This window comes from Mchenga conophoros, linkage group LG16 (assembly GCF_057382185.1).
Source record: "Mchenga conophoros isolate Kocher_MC1m ecotype Shallow Benthic linkage group LG16, M_conophoros_male_GT1.1, whole genome shotgun sequence".
NCBI classification, from domain to species: Eukaryota; Metazoa; Chordata; class Actinopteri; order Cichliformes; family Cichlidae; genus Mchenga; species Mchenga conophoros.
The window spans coordinates 30,043,795-30,060,358 of NC_140541.1; the positions used below are offsets into that span (position 1 = coordinate 30,043,795).

Below are 16,564 nucleotides of genomic sequence, written 5' to 3' on the forward strand. Positions count from 1 at the left end.
TACCTTTACCTTGGACACCCGACCCAAAATCCATAAAGTGAGTTTTGCACTGCCAGCACTCCTGCTAAACAACCTTAAAAGGATGTGACTCACTATGTCTCTGTATGCTGAAAAAGTATGTAAACATAAGTTTAACTTCAGTGGAGGAGGATCATTTTTTCCTTCTGATTTTTGCAGTTACCAGTGGTAATTCTTTTCAGTACATATGTAACACCCTATCTGGCCACAATGTGGCAGTGTTCCCAGTCAAATTTTACACACAGAAGCTTGTATGTAAATCTGGAAGTATCCAAAAGATGAAACAGAGAAAGTGTTTCATTTTGTCTCCTGGTTAACATGGTTACTGCACTTTTCTCTTTTTCCCACGGTTACAGTATTGAGTGTCCCTGCCTCTTTTGCACAAGACCAAGGTTCGATTCCCTGATTGAGAGATACTCCTTGTCTTTCTCAACCTTTAGAAAAGCAGAGTGCACACTGTGTGTAGGTCTTGAGGTAGGTTGGTGTTTCAGGGAATAGATTGTCAGGAATAGATCGTCTTTCTGTGCTTGGTTTTCTCTACAGTGTAAGAATATAAAAATACAGATGCAATAAAATTGGTCTTAATTTTAAGCACATGAAAACAGCACAAGCTGCATTTGTATGTCTTTGTCTTTTTACTATGCACTTTATTAACACAGGACACTCAACCCTCATTAGACTAAGCACATAACAGACATCTATTGAATAAAACACATTTATAGTTTGCTACTACTTCTACATACATGAGAGATTAAGGCCAACACCTGTAAATATCTTCCCCTTTTCAACTGCCAAATTCTTCTTTTCATTCTCATAAAAAAAAACCCAACTACATAACAGCTATATTTTCCTGCCACAGCTGGAACCCAGTATGAAAATGGTGTTTAGATTGAATTACGAAATATAGTAAATAATAGAGCAGGGTGATATGGCCAAAAATATTTATCACGATATATATTTGAAAATTTGCGATAACGATATAACTGACGATATAATTGATGCGAGACAAAATACAACTCCACAACATTACTAGCGCAAAAAGACAACCTTCCATTTATTTTCACTTAAACAAGAAGCTGGTTTTTATGTACATTAAAGCTTTATAAAAATTTAACAGTGCAAATGCAAATTCCTTGCTTAAAGTTTAACCAAAAGGCATTTCCAGTAGAAATGGGCTGACATATCCTGAGCATAACCATGTATAATATCCACTGAAGTTAAAAAGAGGTGCTTTGCAACATTAAACTGCAGTGTGCAGTACGTATTTTTCTGACCATAAGGTGCACGGGATTATAAGGCACATTAAGCGAAACAAAGCAGTCAGATAAATCAAACTTTATTAAACTCATTCTTCTTGCTTCCTTCACTTCTGTACCATTGATTCATTAATGTTGAATTCTCTGGCAGCTGCATGTTGTTGCAGTATATTAATGACTAACCTCGTATTGTGGATGGATTATCTCAGTTGTTCTCCTGACTGAAGTTTGGTCCGTTTACAGCATCCTGCCATGCGATTACATTTGTCTCTAACTATCAGGAACTTTAACGTTAACTTTTATAAGTGGAAAAGTGTTAGTGTTCGTCCTCCAGCTTCACTGTGTTTATATTATGCTAACGTAGCTGTGTCGCTAGCGATCACGTAGCACATCATTATATAGCAGCTAGCCCAACTTCAGTAACCCTACAAACGTCACTGCTGTTTAGTTTCCTGTCTTCATTTATGTTGGAAGTGATAGCAGAGCTGTACGTTTGATTTTTTTCAGAAATCTCTGTCAGAACATGCAATATCATGCTTAGGTAACTAGCGAAACTAGCGAGCTAACTTCCGCTAGCTCCCTGCTAACTTCTAACTCCGTTAAATGTAATAAATTTTGTTTTCATGGATGCCTGGAAGTTAAACTTTATAGTTACACCTGGTAAAGCAGCAATGCTGATCGTTTAATTAAAGATGACAGAATTTAGACAGTTTTTAACTCTCAGTGATGCTGCAGTGTTGTTTGACCTGAAGCATACAGAGTTTAGGACCCAGATTACTCCCAGATTTAAGAGCATCTTAGTCCGACAAATACGACAATAACAACGGCCGCTTACATGTTCTGCAAAAAAATGTGCTTTGTCGTGTATCTGACGGACAAACACCAAACCAGTTCCACATCACTGAAGTTGCACCATTTTTACAAACCAATTCTAGTTCATCTGATTCACTCAACAATCGGCCATGTGCGTATGAAAACAAAGGCACTGCGCATGCGCGTTTTACTCATATTCTATCGCGATATTTCATTTTCCTATCGTTGCCCAACATTATACCGGTATTACCGTGAACGGTATAATATGACCCAGCCCTAGTAAATAACTTTGGAAAAGTGCTGTTATGGAGTAGAAATTCAGAAGACTTCATGTCTGGGCTAAGCCCCTGATATTTGAAGGTCCAGATGATTTTCCCTACCTATATCTGTGAAAAATTGTTTCTAATATGTGCAGTATGGATCTTACAGTTTTCCAAGCTACTGCATTTGATCAATAAATCAACATTTCTATGAAGTGGTGCTTTTCCAACTGTCCAAATACGCAATTCTCCTGCTTCCGTATAACAACTCTTCTTCGACCATGGTGTACGCTCTACAACTGCTGTTAATGTTTCTTCTGCAGTCTGAATATTTACTGTCATTTCACCTCCGTGCTCTCTGTAGTATTTATCATTACCTTCTTTACCTACATTAATCAATATAGGAGGTCACTAGACGTTATTGTATTATTGAGTAACTTTCATGTTTTAATTCCTGCTATTTCAGTCGATGTCGGTGGTAAATAATCTGTACATTTTGCATTTAGTGAAATACTATACCTACTGCTTTTGGCCTTAATAATACACATCAATTTTTTCTCATTAATGAAATGTTTGAACCACTGGTTCCCCACAGTGCTATATGTGGTGAACTTGCCCCACCATAATCATTTCCCTTGCAGACGTTCACCAGGAAAATATATTCCACTGTGGTGGCGAGAAGGCTCTGGCACCCTGCTGATCCCTGGATTCAGGAGTAATGTGAATTGGCCACAAAACAGTAAACCAGATCTTCACCCTTGTTTGACAATGGGTGATGGACCATCCAGGATTATGGATTATGTCCTTTTGGGTTCAATATTCCAGGCCATTAGGTCCTCATATAATTTGGGCGAGAGCTGCGTTTGCAATCTTCCATCAAAGTGGAGAAACACAGATTCATGTTGCTATGCTTGAATGCTTCATAGTTTGGTGTTAAGCAGCTTAATAAACAAAAAGATACAAACAAAAAACCCTTCTTATGGAAATGGTTTGCAGTGGAAACACTGACTGAATGGAAGGGACAGATTGCTTTCTTTTGTAGATTGTCTCATAAGAAGTCATTTAAAAGTCATCAGTGATCAGGGTGATTGCACTTGGCCCAGCTGTGATCATTTAACTGAAGAAAACGTGAAGTGTTATTCTACTTACTCGGTTATATACTTTGATTTTGTTTCCACTGTTGAGAACACACAGGGTGATTTTATACTACAAATGTACATGTGTTAGTCAAAGATGAACAGAAAAGTGCTGTTGCATTAGCACTATATATTTTATATGAATAAGGGCCATACCCCATTGAGTCCTTCCAGTTAAAAAAAAAACTGCGATTTAACAGTCGTTTTTAAATTCAGATCTCTTAACATCCAGCAAATGATAGGTGGGGTGTGTTTCGCTACTCCAAAGCAATGACGGTAGAAAATAGGTCCAAAGTCTCAACGTGGACATCTATGGGGACTTTGGAGCCTCAAGGGGACATAAGTGGAACCGCAACTTTTAGTACCTCGCTGTTGCTTCCAGTGGCGTGTCTAGAAAATTTTTGTTGGGGGGGCCAGGTAGGGGCACAGATTTGGAGAAGGGTGGCAGATTTAATTGGCAGATAATGTTTAAAAAAAAATTCTACCAACCCTTAACCATAATTCAATAATCCTATAAACCTAATAACCAAATACACTTTTAACTCTTATTAGAATGAGATTTTAACCACTACGGTGCAAAGTTTTTAGATACTGCGTTGATAAAGTACAAGAGATACAATCAGTGCTTTGTCAGTGTTTACTCAGCATTCAAGGACAGCAATATTTGCATAGTATTTTTACTGACATATAGTGCACATATGTTTTGGGCAAAAACATTTTTGAAAATTAAAATACGAACATTTGTAACAAACAATTGACAAATTAGCCAATGCAAAACTTTATCTGCCTGTTAAAAAAAGAAGATAATCTTCTCACAAACTGGTGTTTGATTTTGAAACAGGAAAAAAGTGTGGAAACAAATGAAAAGACTAACATTTGAATAAAACCTGAAAGCAAGTAAATACTTTCTATGCTGCCTTATGGTAAACTTTGGTAATATTGATAAAGAACAACACTGGCTGATGATAAAATACAGTCAGCTGGCATGGTGACACTGCCAGTATTAACCTGCAGGGCTGGACTGGGACAAAAAAATTGGGCATTTTTACTACAGACCGACCCACCAGGTATTAAAGCCATAAAGCCTTTGACTGAAAACAAACCCTGTTGTGACAGTGATGTACAGTCTTGTTGGTATATGTATGATTTCTATACATTTTACGTCAGATAAAAACTTTGGTTGTAAGATTTAGATAATTATTTAATAAAAACTAGGTATTTTAAATGAGAATAAGAAAGAAAAGTATTTCTTTGTGCCCACCTTTCCCTGTTAATTCCCTACCTGGCCCCCTGGCAAAACTTTGCTAGACCCGCCCCTGCACAGTTACCAGCTGTCAGCTACATAAAAAAGGATCCTGGTGTTATTTATCTCTCAGAAACAGTTGATAACTTCAACTCATTCATGTCACCTAAAAGGTAAACCTGTTTCTCCATCACCTGTTCTGCTCTGATGATTCAGTAAGGACATCTCCTGGTTTCATCTTCATGTTTCCCTCTCACCACATATCTAAACAGACATCATGACCAGCAGCTTTACAGCTGTGGCTCCAGCAAACATCAGCTGATACTAGAAATTAATATTAAATACATTCTAACAACAGCTGATCAAGCTTAAACGTGCTGCTGTTGTTTAGCGCAATATCTGCTGGTTTCCTCTTTCTGGCGCAAAGTGGGCGATAAACAAACAAGAGAGAAAAGCCGATCAGCTGATCATTGATCAGTTTCATGATTGAAGTAGCAACAGGAGAGGGAGGGTGAGAGAATGAGAGAAGAGGCAGCTGTGCAGCATAAAGACAGAATAAATCCAGCTTTGTGTCTTTTTTCCATTCTAGCTAAAGTCCGGGACAAACTGCGTCTCTTCTCAGCTCAATACGAAACGCGTAATATTTTCTCTGAATGAGGGACCATTCCATTTTTTTAAGGAGCCGTTGGCAACTCTACTAACTAACCTTATGAATAAAATAAAGTTCACTATCAGTAACATCATAGCACCCACCCAGCTGTATAAAAACTCAGTCAAACTGGCTAGAACGCAGTATGAGTTATTGCAACTGACAGTAAAAAGTCAGCAACGTGAAAATAAACTCCACCTAAACTTGGTTTATATATGACCCAGATAGACTGCAGGTCATAACTTCTTACCTGAAGTTCAGTTCACCTGACACTCGGACTGGTGGCTGCCTCGGGTCTCTCCTCCTGCCTCCCCTTCCCTCATCCACCTGTTGCCTCTGTGGAAGCCCCCGTCATAGCCACCACCAAACAACGGAGTTATTTCTACACATCGACCTGCATCTGGCCATTACAAAAAAAATAAAAAATAAGTCACTGGGGATATGCCCGGTATGCCCGATGGCCAGTCCAGCTATGTTAACCTGCAACCAAATCTGCAGCTCCATACAGCAATGTTACGACTTAGATTATATCTTATAACGCATAACTCTTATGTTAGCTGCCCTCAGTAGCATACTGTCTGAAATATTCCACAGCTGCAATAATTCTTTAAGTGTTATTTTTTTCCTTGGTATTCTAATTTCACCGAAGTTTACTAAACTCAACAAACTTGATATTACTTACCGGGACATTTATTCTGTCCTCATTTTCTTTCACCGAAAAATTGTTTCCTGCAGTGCCATCTTGGCCATCTTTCGGGCTTGGCTCTCCTACCTTTGCTAACGTGATGCGCATAGCGCAGAAGCGATGCTGCATTCACTTACACTCGGATATCTGAGCGTCACCGTGAAAACATTGATATTTGATTGAATTTTATTGTTTTGCCAAACCAGTCTGGTTTGGGGGGTGGCCTGTGCCCCCCCAGGCCACCCCGCTGGACACGCCATTGGTTGCTTCACGTTCAGCTGTGGCACCCGCTGCTGGGAGCCACGGTGGAGATAGATGCAGTGATGCGCAGTAGGAGGATGCTTTTAATCCCTCAGTTTTTAATTTTTCACAAATTTTTTCCCAGCTCAGTTAAATTTCAGCTCTTAGATATTATACATGTGTTTTAAAATTCAGTTTAACTATTCAGTTGAGAAGGAGGGCGCTCTTTCAACCCTGGAACTGAATCTTTCCACTTTTCCACTCCCAGTGGAACATTTCAAGGACCTCATGGACTGACGCACTGACTCATTTGGGAGGGTTTCCGGAATCAAAGGATTTACAATATCGTTTCACAATTAATCAAGACGACGAAAAGAACATGATTCAATGCTGACAAATCACGGAGGAAGTCACCCATCTCGCAACAAGTATCGTTTCGGAAAGAATAATCGAAACACACGGACAGTTTTGGTTAGGTTTCAATTCCTGAGAATGACCCGCCCAGCTGAAGTCTTCTTCCTCAGTCTTCTCTCATCTGTATCCTCCGCAAACAAGGAGGAGAAGCCTCTTTGTTTTATTGCTCTCCAAAACCGCTACATTAACCTGGCTACGGAGCTCAGCTTTAAACCGAGAGGACTGAAGAGCGGACTGAATGAAATGTGAGTGAGTTTTGGTCAGTATTTGTTTTGAGCCTTCATTGTTATAAAGATAAATGGAAAAATAGTAAATGCGTAGTAAGGATGCAACCAGTTATTTTTTGTGGTTCTTCGTTTTACTTTACAGGGTTTGCCTTTCTATGATGACACTTCGCTTACTTATATTACCTTACATTACATATCTTCCTGTCTCCACTTAATACCTACTGTATCACATCTAAAAAGACTTAACCAGAAAGCAATTAACCAGTTTTTGAATGATTCTGTTGGTTCTGTTGCCTTAAGTCTTTTGGATTTGTGGGTTGAACAAAAACATTAAACACTAAAGCCACTTCCTGGTTTTATTCTAACCTCTAGCTGGCATTGTAGAGCACACCACTGAAACCACTGGTGTGCTTCTGAATCAGAAGTACGGAAGAGGATTAGAACCATTAAAAAATGTGGGGAGTAATTTGGAATTGTAATAGAAAATTTCTATTATTCTCATTTAAAGTGTTTAAGTAGCTTATGCATATGCCTAGTTTTAACACTGTAATAGACTGTTCAGTGTAAGTTTCTAAAACTATATTAACTTATTTCAGCCTCAGTAGTTGGAGAAGACAACTCCCTTTGCAGGTGCTAATAACGAACAAGGGCACAAAACAACGAGCCTCGTGATGTGTGGTGTGATAAGTTTGTGACTTTTCCCCTCTTCCTTGTAATGGATAAAGAAGTGGGAGCACTACTTCTGTTTCAGAGCTCTCATGACTTTAGAACTGTGATGTTTGATTTGTGTTAGCTCTCCTGCTTACAGTAATTTAAATGCCTTGACCACAGCTGACCATGTTGCAGACTTTATAAACTGAAAATTCCACCACATATTTTTTTCTTTGTGATTTCCAGTGGCCCTAATCCTCTTCCATACAGAGAAAACAGATATGTTTAAAATAATTGAGCTTAATTACAATGGGTATGCTGGCTGCAAAGAAACTTATTCTTTTACAGTGGCGGTCTTCTTCGGCCCCGTGTTTTAACAGGTGGCTTAATGAGATGGTGTCTGTGGCCAGGGTAGAGCAGATAAGATTTGATAGAGAGGGGAAACTGGCGAGTTTTTGTATGATTTGGCAACCATTTCTAGAATTCTTAAAAAAAATAACTGATCATAATTCATGCCTCACACTCCGCGTGAATTATTTTATTTGTTTGTTTTTTTTTTCGTTTTTTTTTTCTTCCTTTTCCTTTTCTTCTTTTTTCCTTTCTTTTTTTTCCTTTCATGCTTATAATTTCACAAATGTTAAAAACAATAGCTGTTCTTGGTTGATTTCGTATAATCATGTTATGTTTAATTTAAATGCAAAAATAAAATTTATGAAAAAATAATTTAACTTAGTAGCAAAACTACTGTTATTGTAGTTGTAATAATTGTCCTGAACATAATAAATTCAGATTTCTGTTTCACTGACACTAAATCATGCTACAAATTCGACTCCAAAACTGATTATTGTATTGCAACGGGGTTACTACAAAAAATTCAGGCAGCTTTCTTAATCCTAATAATGTATGTAAATGGTTTTTCTTAATTTTGTATCATTAGAATATATTTTACCAAGGTCCACACTGGAAAACAGGATCATGTCAAGGGCTTGACATATGTACTTTGCTTTAATTCAGTCAGTACACAGTTCCACAGAGGCTTCTCATGCAAGCACACACTGCACCATACAACTGACTCAAAACATCTTACTTTGTAATATGCCACATAGTGCACCTGAGCCAAAGAGCAGAGCCTTCTGCCAATAAGCCAGCTGCACATGAAAATTCAACTTTTCTTTAAAACTGATCATTACTCCTCACTTTGAGATCAGTGAACCTCCGTTTCCTCTGCCTTCACCACCTTCACTTCAACACAGAGTTCAGCGTCAATGGGGCCTTCTCACACGTACAACTTACCTATACCAAGCACATTAATTTATAATCCTGTATTATTATACGTATTATCGAGGCTGCTGTCTCGATGTAACTAAACATCCTCTTTGAAATAAAAAAGAACTGAACTGAACTGAGGATAAGTGGTGAGACCACAGGCTGCTTCCTGGTTTTAAGGAAGGAAGCAGTGTTTCTGTATCTTCTCTGTTTGTTCCTTGCATGTGTGAATGCAACAAAGAGCTGTGTTAACTGCCGACACTTTTCAGAAGTGTTTGTAAGGTCATGCAGTGATCTCCAACACAGGTCTGTTTCTAATGCTGTACAGGCCTGAACCCTATCAAGATCTAAGCGTCCTGGCTCCTGTGTGCAGAAACCTCTCTAGAGTCTCTGAATCTTTCATTTATTAAATTGTTGAAATAATTGCCCAGTTTCATAGAATGATGAATTCCCCATATTTACTTTAAAAACGCTCACCTTCTCTGGGATGTTCTTTCAAAAGACAGTCAAATTATACAAATTTTATTCAAAATATTTGTTTAGCACTATACTGTTTTTCCAGTTTTTAGTTTCACAGGTGCCAACTTATGGTAACTTATAGGTTTTCAGCAATATATGCTGCCATCCAGATTACATCTTTTTCAAGTTCTTACTTATTTCATGAAGACAATGCTAAGTCATATACTACATGAATTCCAATTGTGTGGTTGCTGGGTAACCAATTGCTAAACAGCCCACCCTGTAATCAATACTTGGCACCTATCGAGACCACAGAAATAAAGGAGACCAAAAACTGTATATATACTGAAATCCTGTATAGCAAAGCACATCTTAACGATTATTGAGATTAACAATGTCATACATATTCCCCCTGAAACTAAATAAATTAGTCTCGTTGGTTCTTAAATCCCTCCCTTGTTACTCCTAAACTGCCTCAGCCATGTGTTTATAATACTTCTACTTTTTTGCAGCATTACCAATATGTGTGAAAAGTTGACCAGCCATCATTGATGATCAGGAAAAATTAAGGTGAGGCTGAACTTGCTTAATTTGAGTTACAATCAATACAGTTACTTTTCCTCTATTGCTAATATTTCTATTTAAATTATTTTGTAGCATCACTAATCTATATTTGTGAAAGAGGAAGCAGTACTGTCATGGCAGATCAAGGTGAAATGAAGGTAAGTAAAAATTGAAAAATGCTTCAATAAAACAAATATTAAGAAGTGAGCTTTTATAAATTAAAACATAGGTTCATGTTTTAAACTGTTCCACATAATACTAGACATATTCACTAAATATTGAAGTGTCTAATAATTAATTTAGAAATTAGGAATGTTAACTGGACTTTATATTTCAGTGCCAGGAAGATGATCGGTCATCAGACATACAAGATTGGAGTAAACATCAAGTGAGGCAATGGGTTCTCCAATTGGATCGCGTGGATGACAAAGTTGCTGAAATATTGTTTAATGAAGACATCAATGGTGAAAGTCTTCTGCTTTTAGATACAACTGACTTAACCAAAATTGGTGTGACTTTTGGACCGGCTAAACTTCTCATTCGTGCCAGAGATGAAGTTGTGAAATTTAAAAAAGAAGAGCCAGTAGGTTCTAGAAACCAGCCTGGGAAACCGTGCAAGCCGTATCCATTTTGTAGATACCACGATACATTCAGATACACGGAAAGCAGCATTCTTGATGTTACAGAATCAGGTGCCTCAGATTTGATTGAACCCTGCCATGAGTACAAAGCTTTCACCAGCACAACAGAAGAAACTAAAATGAAGAAGTTCACATCTGAGGTCATTCGCTTTGCAGCTGCCTGCATGAACAGCCGCACCAACGGCACCATACATTTTGGAATAGGAGACAAACCGGAGTTCACCCACGGTCAAGTGTTGGGAGTGGTTGTTGAGGACAGAGAGGCTTTTGCAAATGAACTAAAATCTGCCATTAATGGGTGTTTTGAACATAAACATAAACAAGCTGCTCAGACATGCATCAAACCTCCACGATTTGTTGAAGTTCTCAACAAGAACACGACATTATCTGACAAATGTGTCATAGAAGTCGACGTTGTTCCAGAGACTACGATCTGTAAAGAAAACGGCTACCACACAAACACCATAAAAAAGGGCAAGAAAAAAGGCAAAATGAAAGAAACTGAATCAGAACCATCAAAATGTTTCTTTATCCGTGATGGTGGTAGCAGCAGAGATCTTCTTGTGCAACCAAACAAGCGAGAGTACGAGCAGTTTCTAGAAAGTATGGCTCAGCAATTAGAACTCCGGAAAAAGGCAGAAGAGAAGCACCTCAGTGTGATAAAAAACAGCACTCAGGGCTCTAGACTCAGTCACATGATCACTGGTGGCTCTCTGTCTTTAGATAAATCAAATGTTGAGCAGTATGTGATAATAACTAACAAATCATACCCAAGCCAGTTAGATTATCTAAAATTTCTTGTAGATCTGAACCCAACAGCGGTGTTGGACTTTGATCCAGAATCAGCTAAAGAGGGATTAGAGCAATATTTTGACCAGCAGAGCCCAGTAAATATTCATTCACCGGCACGATATAAAATCACAGAAGGAGTTGAAGACATTGCGAACAAGTTGAAATTAACGCAAAACACCAGCTGGGTGTTCTGCAATGGAGGCATTGAGCATGAGTCGCCCTCAGACATTGACCAGTGGTTAATGGACAAGGGAGCCTCCATCAGAGATGTGATTTCCTTCTTGTGTCGCAAAGATGTCCTTCCAAACAAGAGGTTCCTCGTCATTTTTTTAATTTTGTCAAGAGTAAGTGAGAAGATGGACCCCCTTGTGGAGACTTTCAGTACATTCTGGCAGGAACTCAGAGGCACAGATCAGATCCTTTGCATATGTGACAATGACAAAGCATTCAACTCCTGGAGAGACTTAATTGAGGCTCGATGTGGAATCAACATCTCAAGTAGATGCATACATGATCTCAGCTTTGCAGAAGTCAATGGCACTATCCTTAGCCTTTGGTCAGAGAATCGCAGATCCAGTCGTTTCCTACCGTGTGGTGGGGGAAGCAAAGTGCTATTTGAGAAGAAAGTGGAGCGAAGTCTGAGTACCTTAGATGTCCTTTGTGTGAACCAATGTGAAGGAGGAAATGAGGAAAAAAATGTGATAGAGGAGAACTTCTACAAGGGTGGAAAGGTGACGTGGTGGAATTTTTATTTCTCGGAGCAGCCCGGATCCACACCGTTTATCAAACGAGACCACTTTGACTACATCAAGGATACAATCATACCTGATTTATCCTCTCTGAGAAAAGCCTGTGTGTTGTTTAACCTCATGCATGTACCTGGATGTGGTGGGACAACTTTGGCCATGCACATATTGTGGTCTCTCCGGAACACATTTCGTTGTGCTGTCCTCAGGAACAACAATGCTGACTTTGCTGAAGTAGCCAGTCAGGTGACCAAACTTCTCATGTATAAATATCAGGAGCAGCTGCCAAGTGTCCCTGTTTTGCTGATGATAGATGACTTTGATGATATGGAAAAAGTATTTGACTTGCAGCAGCTCATTGAAAAAGAATGCGAAGAGAAAAAAATTCAGTCTAAGTCTGCGCAGGTGGTTGTCTTGAACTGCATGAGATCAGAGTCTTCTGAAACGACTGGGCAAACTGCAGATACTGTATTCATTGGAAATAATCTCTCTGAGAGGGAACAGAAACAGTTTGAGGAAAAACTAGTCGAAATAGAGAAAACTTACAAAAACACTGAAACATTCTATGGTTTCATGATCATGAAGAAGAACTTTAAGTCAGAATACATTGAGAGTGTGGTCCGCAACACACTGAAGAGCTTCAATATGAATCAGAAAAATGCCCAGCTTCTTGCAGTTTTAGTTCTGTTGGATGTTTACTGCCGCGGGGCCTCTCTATCAGTCTCTCTGTGTGAGGAATTCCTTGACCTTCAACCAAAACCGTTTTGTGGATCCAACAAAGTTGAATGTGGTTTTGGAAAATTTTCTACTTTTATAACCAGCTGTTCAGTTCAGGGTAAGGTAGTCTTCAGAGCTGTGAAAATGATTCACTCAAGAATTGCAAAGCAGTGTTTGTTGGAACTTAAAGCAACACACAATGTGAAAAAAGTTGAAATTGCTGACCTTCTGCTGAACACAGACACGTTTTATGAAAGCACACAAGGCAAAAGCAAGCTCCTGCAAGATGTTCACCACATTTTGGTCAAGCGATATCATGAATTAGAGGAATCACAGTTCTCTCCACTCATTCAGGACATTGCACATGAAACACCTGGACTGGAAGAGATGGTGTTAAAAAATGCCTCAAAGAGATATGAGAAAGATCCCATTGTCTCCCAGTTACTCGCCCGGTACTATTACCTAAGAAAGAAAGATTTTGTAGAGGCAAAATTTTGGGCAAAAAAAGCAAAAGATCTTTACAAAGACAACTCCTATATTGCAGATACATCAGCACAAGTGATCAAGCATGAGCTCAAGAATGCCATTGCAGACTGCAAGGAAGAACCCATCCGTCCAGAGAAACTGAAAACACTTCTGAAACTGGCTCAGTCAGCATTGGAAGCATTCCAGGAAACACAGAACCTTGCAAAGAAGGAGTCACTCCAACGATTACAAATCAAAACAGACAACTGTACTTTCAACACCTCTGGCTGCCTGGGAGAAATTCAGGTTGGTGTGCTTGTCACTGATGTGCTGGCAAAGACCCCTGTGTTCTCTTCTGATGGTCTTCGTCATGACATAATGAGCCAGGTTCTTTCTGGAGATCTTAAACTTTACGACCTAGAAAGTAAGGATCGTTGGCACACCAAAAACAAACCCTACTATGTCATTCTGAAACAGTTTGAGGATGTACTTTACAACCTCAAATACAGGATGAAGAAGAACATAGACTTCCTTGACAATTTTTATGTAAATCTGGGCTCCAGATTTGGAATGAAAGATAGCCGTGAGCAAATGTCCCAAAATGAGCTTTTCAGATGTTTCAGAAATTATGCAAAGGTTTTCTGTAAGACAGATTCTGCATCTCTTTTGAAGAATAAAACCTTGCACACTATGTTGGAACTACACCAGACAAGACAGTTCCTGGAAGAGGAAAAGGCTGACACCTATTCTGGGATTCTGAGCTGTCTCTCAAATGAAACCTCAACTGCAAAGTTGGAAAAGATTGCTAGACAGTATCTCTTTATTTGGCAGTGTAACCCAACTCCAAAGGAGAAAGTGAACTTTATCTATGTCAATGTTGTGTTGAGTCGTCTTAAACTGGGATCACATCGGTTACAGCCATATGAAACCATGGTAAATCTTCTCCCCCAAGTTCTTTGTGGGCAAATCCCACTGAGTGAGAGTTTGCCGCTCTACTTCATTGCAGTTCTGCTGTTATGGCCAGAGCCAAACCGTCCGGTATACAGAGAACTTGGAAGGTACATCTCACAGATGAAAACCTCTTATCATGCAGAGATGAAGGAAGTGTACAATGGCAAGAGTCCCGTTATTCATTTCCTCCTGGGAAAGAAGCCTGGTTATGAACGACTGGTCCACATTGGAGAGATCAAAAAGTGCATCGTGGATGGGCAACAGCAGTTTGCCTCCATGTGGGGAAGTGGCACAATATGGAAGGAGAAGAAGGTGGAGGAGCTCCTTTATAGGGTCACAGGGGAGGTGCATAGTGATTGCATAATGGCAGATACTGGTCTTCCAGTCACCCCAATGTATCGGAGCCAGATTAGTGGGCATGCAGAAGGGTCAAAAGTGTCATTCTTCATAGGTTTCTCCATGAGAGGACCTGTTGCATTTGACATTGGACAAAAATGATTATGCATGGTCATGACAGAGATGAGACACGCTAGCTTTTTCTGGCAGAGTTTGCACTGGACATCTGCATAATTGTCGTCTTTGGCTTATATGTGATTATGTTTTCCTGTGTACTTTACATAAATGATGTTTGTATTTTTGTTATTGTTGCAAGGGGTGGGGGCATTTGTCATACAAAACCTTTGAGCAATGTCTTAACAACATTTACACTGTAGCTCACAAGTCACTGCAAATGTTAGTCTTTTTTAATAACTGATATGTGATATTTGAAAATGAATGTAACTGTTACTGGTTGGCGCGTTTTAGGTTATATGACTGAAAGTGATATATGATGGATTTAATAGTATAGTTAAATCATTTTTATAGTACATTTATATTTGATTTGTGTACTTTTGTACTACTAATTTTTTGCATAATGATTATTTGATTAATACAACTAAGTTGTATATGAAGTTGTCTAACGTTTAAAATTCCAACACTTGACGTTTTATCATATTGTCTTATATTACTTTTGCAGTTTTTGCAACATGATTTGTTTTTTGGTTTCCATGTAAAATCTAGCACTGAATTTTGCAATACCTTTTCTACCTAATAAAGATGTACTGCAACATTACTATGTAAGGGTTACTTTAAAATGCACTGCACATGCACTCTAATAGTTATATGTAGACTCCAGAAATGAAGAAGTGCATAACTATGTTCAAATTAGGGGGGAATGAAATTGAATGGATCAGTTTAGGTCATATGCAAAAGCTCTAAGAAGCATTTGCATTATATAACCCTGTGACTGCTCCTCATACAGCCTAAAGTGTGAGGTGCTTTATGCTTTTTTTGGATGACAGACCAAAAAGGAAGAAATAGTATTTATGAAACATTAAACAATGCAGGATATATAGTTAAAAATGGATAACTACAGTTTATTGTCATGCAAACAATAAAATGCATATATTCAGGCAGCTAATATGTTAAAAAGTGAATGGTTAACAGGGCAGTGCTGCCCTCTTTTATCTTCCCATCTACTTCCCCCCTGCCCTGCACAGGCTTGTGAACACACGGGCTCCACATGGTGTTACCTATCATTATACCTGTGGGTCAGGATGATAGGTAAAGTATGGAGTCTCGCTGAATGTGGGTGCTACTTTCTGGGCTTTGTGAGTATAAGTTCATGGCCCCCAGAGACACATCTAGTCTCTCTCACACTCATGGCTAAGCAGCAGGTGGCTCACCATGTGACACACATCAATAAGAGATTACATTTCTAAATCTGACACAAGATAGTGAACATCACCACTGCATTTCTTCTGTGAAGGCCTTTAATGCATCTTCGATTTTGGATGATATTAACCTGCAATGGAAAACAGTTTAATTTGCTAAAAGGGCATTTTAATATTAATAGGTACAATGTTAGTACGCTAACATTCAGTGTATGTTTGTCTACAAACTACATAAGTAGTTAAGTACACTAATATAGAGAGGTAGAGCTTTTGCAGAATTTAACTAAAACGTACCACCAGGGGGCAGCAACTCATTTGTTTTATTAGGAAAAGCCAACAGTGTGAGAGAGAAGTAATTCTGAATTACAAGCTGAACAGTGTCTGCAGCTGAAATCATTTTGTAGCTTTTATAATGGTATTTTGGGTTTTAGTTGAACATCTCTGTGGCTGTCCCCCTCCATACTGTATGCTGACAGTAAAAACACATTAAAGTGGTTTTAAAAAGTCCAGTTGATCAAATTGTCTGAGCCCTTAGGTGATTTAATTAAAATCCTGATATTAATTGTCCATACTCTAATAAGATGCCTGTTCAAATTAAATCCACCAATCAGAAACAGGCCTGAGATGTAATCTGCTAATCCAAATGATCCAGTTGAACT

The 16,564-nt window shown here is 38.8% G+C and overlaps 1 protein-coding gene across 2 annotated transcripts; it reads left to right on the forward strand.

The window, feature by feature from the left end:
* Positions 1 to 6,453: 6,453 nt before the first annotated feature.
* On the forward strand, positions 6,454 to 15,304 carry LOC146557065 (sterile alpha motif domain-containing protein 9). 2 transcript variants are annotated; one of them, XM_085249910.1, is made up of 4 exons: positions 6,454 to 6,973; positions 9,830 to 9,887; positions 9,975 to 10,039; positions 10,219 to 15,304. In XM_085249910.1, exons 3-4 carry the CDS (start codon positions 10,016 to 10,018, stop codon positions 14,689 to 14,691), a joined length of 4,497 nt encoding a protein of 1,498 aa, XP_085106036.1. In that variant the 5' UTR covers positions 6,454 to 6,973; positions 9,830 to 9,887; positions 9,975 to 10,015; the 3' UTR covers positions 14,692 to 15,304. The 2 variants fall into 2 exon arrangements, with proteins under 2 accessions (XP_085106036.1, XP_085106035.1); XM_085249909.1 differs by having other exon boundaries at positions 6,454 to 6,959.
* The last annotated feature ends 1,260 nt before the right edge of the window (positions 15,305 to 16,564 follow it).